We start from the raw sequence: 5,759 nt of genomic DNA, 5'->3' as shown, positions 1-5,759 counted from the left end.
AGGAACAGGGCCGTGGTGGTCCTGCAGGTGGCGGCGGGGTCCTCCCCCTTCTCCATCTGCTGTCTCAGGCAGGTGCAGACCATCCAGCACACGGAGGGCGCCGAGCCCAGCTGGAACAGAGCCGCGTTGTTCTTCATCAAGTCGAAAGCTCGCAGGGCCTGACTCTCCTCTTCAAAGTGTTTCAGGAAATACGCCTTCCGGTCCTCCTCCAAGAACCCCTCCATCTCTATGAAGAGCGGCTGTTCTGTTAAGAGCCGCAGCTCCCTCAGGGCTCCCGGTCGGGTGGTGATGAGTAAGGTGGCCTTGGGTAGCATCTTTCTCTTCAGTAAACTCCCCAGGAGGACGGGCACCGGCTTCTGCTTCTTCCAGTCGCCACATATGTCGTGGATGAGCGCCCCCGAGGGGACCTTCAGCTCATCAAAACTGTCGAGGATGAACAGGACTTTCTGTGCCTGGGCCAGGATTGCTGGTATGTCGTCCTGCACATGTGGCCAGTTGGCAGATATCAGCTCTGCAAAGGTGCACGTCCCCATGTGGTTGAGCTCCTTGCAGCTGAGGTAGAAAGCGAAGTTGAAGGTCTCTGCCAGGTTGTCCTGTGTCCAGTCCAGCATCAATTTCTTTGCCAGCGTGGTTTTCCCAACGCCAGCAGGACCGTGCAGCACCACAGTGTGTGGAAATGGCCCGGCCGGCATTTTAGGATTACAGAATGGGATCAGGGTCTCATATCTTTGGGTGACAATACAAACATCTTCACTGAGTCTGGGCCAGAAGTTCTTCCAGTGTTGACAGAACTTCTTTTTCAATATATTTCTGTATTTATCTTGTTTACCTTCAGTGATAAGAGTCAGGGGATAGAAAGATATAGTTGGTTATTCATTAGGGAGATGATGCTTTAAGTAGGAAAGGGAAAAAGAAATGAGGTTTATAAAGAACCACCCAACACCAAACTCACTCCAGGTAGAGAGGACAGACCTGGCTTTTCTCCTTCCAAATCTTCTTTCGTTTCTTGTAGGTTTGTGACATCTTCTTCCTGTACTTGGGCCAGCTCTGCAAAATACAAATTAAAGTGAGCTTGACACAAAACCGGTGTACTTCTTCTTCTTCTTCTTTTTTTTTTTTTTTTTTACACCAGAAATATGGTGTTAAAGTAGACTCCAAGGAGTCCAGAATCTAAGTTTTTTGTCCACAGTGTGTGCTGGGATGTGTAAAGTTGGGTTTATAGTGATGAAGATAGCAAGTGAGTCCCTAAACCAAGTTGCATGCCTCTACTCTGTGGAACCATAACAAGAAATGCTGCCTCTATCACAACTCAATGTGGTTTATTGAAATTATCTGTCTATCTTTTCCAAAGGATTAGAAGAAGTGCCCATACAACAGGTAATGGCTCTTCCCCATAATAGTCTCAAGTCATTTTAGGAGCTCAGTATTAAAGTACAGGCAACTTGTAAGTATGCACCCAAGATAAATGGGCATATGTCTATACAAAGACTTGCACCCTCTATACTAAGAGTGTGCATGGCAGCGTTATTCAAGACAGGCAATAAATAGATATGATTCAAACTTCCCTTCCCTGATAAATGAGCAACCTAAACATTTTATATCCACTCAATAGAATATTACTCAGCAACAAAAAGGAATGATCAGTGACACATGTAACAACATGGATGAACCTCAAAAGCATTTTTTTTTGAAAGTTGCTCAGTTGTGTTTAACTCTTTGTGACCCCCATGGACTATACAGTCCATGGAATTCTCCAGGCCAGAATACTGGAGTGGGTTGCCATGCCCTTGTCCCGGGGATCTTCCCAACCTAGGGATTGAACCCAGGTCTCCCACACTGCAGGCAGATTATTTACCAACTGAGCCACAAGAGAAGCCCAAGAATACTGGAGTGGGTAGCCTATCCCTTCTTCAGCAGATCTTTCCAACCTAGGAATTGAACTGGGGTCTCCTGTGTTGCAGGTGGATTCTTTACCAACTGAGCTATCAGGGAAGCCCCCCAAACCTCAAAAATGTTATTGTAAGTAAAAAAAAAAAAACAGACACAAAAGACCACACATATTCAGAAATGGAGAATATAGAGAGACAAAAAAATTAATGGCTGCCTGGACTTGGGGGATAGAGATCAGGGAACAGTTACATATGGACAAGAAGGATCTTTCTGGAGGTGATGGAAAGATTGTAAAATTGAATAGTGGTGATTTTTGTACAACTCAGTAAATTGACTAAAAGTTATTAACAGGTACATTTAAAATGAATGAAATTTATGATACATAAATTATACTTCAACAGAGCTGTTGAAGCAGACTTGAGAGTGAGACTAATGTTAAACTGGCCTCCACATTGGTTGAGGCAAATCAGCTACTTACAATAGGTCTCAATTTTCTAATCTGTGAGTTGATACTATCAAAGTTGTCTGAACAATTGGCAAAATCTTAAGAAAATTCTATACGACATACTCCTGATTTTCCATGAACTGAATTCTGGCTTTCCCAAATGTTTATTTCCCTCTTTATTCTTACATAATAGGAATAAGACAGGGAGGAAGGCATTCTCCATAAGACAACTGGGGACAATGAATCAGTTCAGTCCAGTCACTCAGTCGTGTCCGACTCTTTGCAACCCCATGGACTGCAGCATGCCAGGCTTCCCTGTCCATCACCAACTCCCAGAGCCTATTCAAACTCATGTCCATTGAGTCGGTGATGGGATCCAGCCATCTCATTCTGTCGTCCTCTTCTCCTGCCTTCAATCTGCCTTCCAGCATCAGGGTCTTTTCAAATGAGTCAGTTCTTCACACCAGGTGGCCAAAGGATGGAAGTTTCAGCTTCAGGATCAGTCCTTCCAATGAATATTCAGGACTGATTTCCTTTAGGATGGACTGGTTGGATCTCCTTGCAGTCCAAGGGGCTCTCAAGAATCTTCTCCAACACCACAGTTCAAAAGCATCAATTCTTTGGTGCTCAGCTTTCTTTATAGTCCAACTCATACATGACTACTGGAAGAACCATATCTTTGAATAGATGGACTTTTGTTGGCAAAGTAATGTCTCCGCTTTTTAATATGCTGTCTAGGTTGACTATGAACATGTCTAGGGGACTATGAATATTGGTGAAATAAAGTTAGAGAGAGATGAGGTTCCCCCAAAGAGTGAGAGAGGACAGCCAGGAAGGGTCTACTTCATTTAGTTTACTCCAATATTGGATGTCCTAAGATCAACCTGGCTCTTCGTCTTCCTCTTCTCCTACATGCTGCTGTGTTTGTTCCTGGGTTTTCATATTTTGTTATCCCTGAAGAAAAGGGAGGGTGTTATGGTCTTGCCACTATGCCAGTATTGAAGCTTCTGTTTATAAGAGAGTGGAATTTCAAGATGTTTCAAGTTCAACAATTGGGTCTCAATGTCTAAGCCCAGATTACATGAAAAGGGTATTATTGAGGTTCTGGAGATAAAATTAAAGTGTCAGGCCATGATCTCAGTGCCATTCTGACAACTGAATTCCTGTGCAGCTAAGAAATGGGCACATACAGACAATGGCTCTTTCCGAGGGGCATCAAAAAGTCTTCAAGACAAATTCCCTAGTTTCTGACAAGGTATGTAAAGTTACACAGTCATAGGATGCAACCTTGGAACAGGGAGAAGTCATACAGGAGAAGAAATACTTCAAGTGCAACATGGATAATGAAGAGGTAAGGGAGTTCCCTGGTGGTCCAGTGGTTGGGATTCTGAGCTTTAGTGCTGAGGACTGAATTCAATCCCTGGTCAGGAAGCTAGGACCTCAAAGGCAAAACAAAAGAAGAGGTGAATGTGTGGAACTTATGAAAAGGTATCCAGGAGGCAACAGGATATGAGTATCTGAAGTTCAGGGAAATGCTGAAGATGTCACCTGGAGAGTCCTTGGCATATAAATAGCCAGTAAGACTCCATGTGAGCCTTCCAGGATAAGTATACATAGTGAAAAATGGCCAACCAACCATTCATTTTGAAAATTAAACAGGAGAGCAGGGGCTCTGGGGAAAAAATGTTTGTACACAGGTGATGTCATGTTGCCAAGAGTTAAGTTTTCTTTAAGGATTTTTTTTTTTTTGATGTGGACCACTTTTATGAAGTCTTTAATAATTTATTACAATATTGCTTCTGTGTTTGTTTTTTTTTTGCCATTAAGGTACGTGGGGATCAAACCTGCATCTCCTGCCTTAAGGTGAAGTCTTAACCACTTAACCATCAGGGAAGTCCCCAAGAGAAAGATTTTTAGACAAGGAACTCTCTGATGCTAGTTTAGTTAGAACATTAAATTAAATATCAACTTTGAGGCTGGTACTATTCCTTAAAGCATTGCCAAATGTCAACTCCAACAGATCATTAGCTTATGTTTGAATTTAGATCATAACTGTAGGACATTTAACATATTTATGTATCAGTAGAAGCAGTTAGATTTTTGGTAGGGGAATTATGTATGAATGGCTGTCTTCACTTTTCAAACCAGCCCCCAGTCTACAATTTTCTTGAACCCAAGTTATTTTTAAAGATACTGGGGATGTCAAGAGAAGATAATGTTGAAAATCACAAATTCAAAAATCATTTTTGGCCGGGATTAGCAAACATTTTTTTTAAAATCCTCTCTGCAAAGGAGCAGATAATGAAGATTTTCTGTTTTATGCCCAATATAGTTTGTTGCAATTACTCATCTCTGCCCTTGTGGGGCAGAAGCAGTCATAGGTAATATAATATATAAGCACATGACTATGCTGTGTACAAATAAGTTTATTTATATTAACATGTAGTTAAATTTGAATTTCACATGATTTTCATAGACCATAAAATATTTCTTTTTTAAAAAATATAATTTATTGGCTGTACTGGATCTTGGGGTTTCCCTTATAGCTCAGTTAGTAAAGAATCCACCTGCACTGCAGGAGACCCAGGTTCGATTCCTGGGTCAGAAAGATCCCCTGGAGAAGGGATTGGCTACCCACTCCAGTATTCTAGCCTGGAGAGTTCCATGGACTGTATAGTCCATGGGGTCCCAAAGAGTTGGACATGACTGAGTGACTTTCAACTGGGTCTTAGTTGTGACATGTGGGATCTAGTTCCCAGCCCAGGGATTGAACCCTAGCCCCCTGCATTGAGATCATGGAATCTTAGCTACTCAAAAACCAAGCAAGTCCCTGTAAAATATTCTTTTGATCTTCCCAGCCACTTAAAAATGCAAATACCATTCTTAGCTTGTGAAGAAGTGAAGTAAAGTCGCTCAGTTGTGTTCGACTCCTTGCGACCCCATGGACTATAGCCTACAAGGCTCCTCTGTTCACAGAATTTTCCAGGCAAGAGTACTGGAGTGGGTTGCCATTTCCTTCTCCAGGGGATCTTCCCGACCCAGGGATTGAAGGATCTATAAAAGCTGATGCTTTGGAAGCCATGGTTTGCCAACCCTGGCTTTAGGAGACTAAAGTAAAATTCAGCCTATTCAGATTCCAAGAGGAAGTTCACTCTCTCTCATGTTTGCATGCATTTACTGATTTCTGGCATAAACATTGCCTCATTGTACCTTTCAGTGTCTTACTATTGCCCACCTGGATGACAGGAGAGGTGAGGTCTTCTGTTTCTTTGCATTCCTACTGCTCAGCATGATGTATTTTCTAATTAAAACAATCCTGAATTCTAAAATCTCACTTTTAGATAAAGTGAGATTGTGAATGAGGTGACTTACCTAACGATGGAGGCTTATTTTCCTGAAGTGACTTCAAAGCTGTTTCTGAAAA

General features: G+C 42.2%; 1 protein-coding gene across 1 annotated transcript in view; it reads right to left on the bottom strand.

Moving 5' to 3' along the window:
• NLRP2 (NLR family, pyrin domain containing 2) overlaps nt 1-5,759 on the bottom strand; it is a 27,641-nt gene that overhangs the window by 12,264 nt on the left and 9,618 nt on the right. Inside the window, exons 3-5 of the mRNA XM_010858177.1 lie at nt 5,708-5,752; nt 973-1,047; nt 3-829 (exon numbers count right to left, since the gene is read on the bottom strand). Of these exons, the coding sequence (XP_010856479.1) occupies nt 3-829; nt 973-1,047; nt 5,708-5,752 (947 nt within the window). The remainder of the gene's footprint in view (nt 1-2; nt 830-972; nt 1,048-5,707; nt 5,753-5,759) is intronic.

This window comes from Bison bison, unplaced genomic scaffold (genome assembly GCF_000754665.1).
Source record: "Bison bison bison isolate TAMUID 2011002044 unplaced genomic scaffold, Bison_UMD1.0 scf7180017855177, whole genome shotgun sequence".
NCBI classification, from domain to species: domain Eukaryota; kingdom Metazoa; phylum Chordata; class Mammalia; order Artiodactyla; family Bovidae; genus Bison; species Bison bison.
The sequence above is the reverse complement of the archived record's forward strand: the minus strand, read 5'-3'. Positions and strand labels throughout refer to the sequence as shown.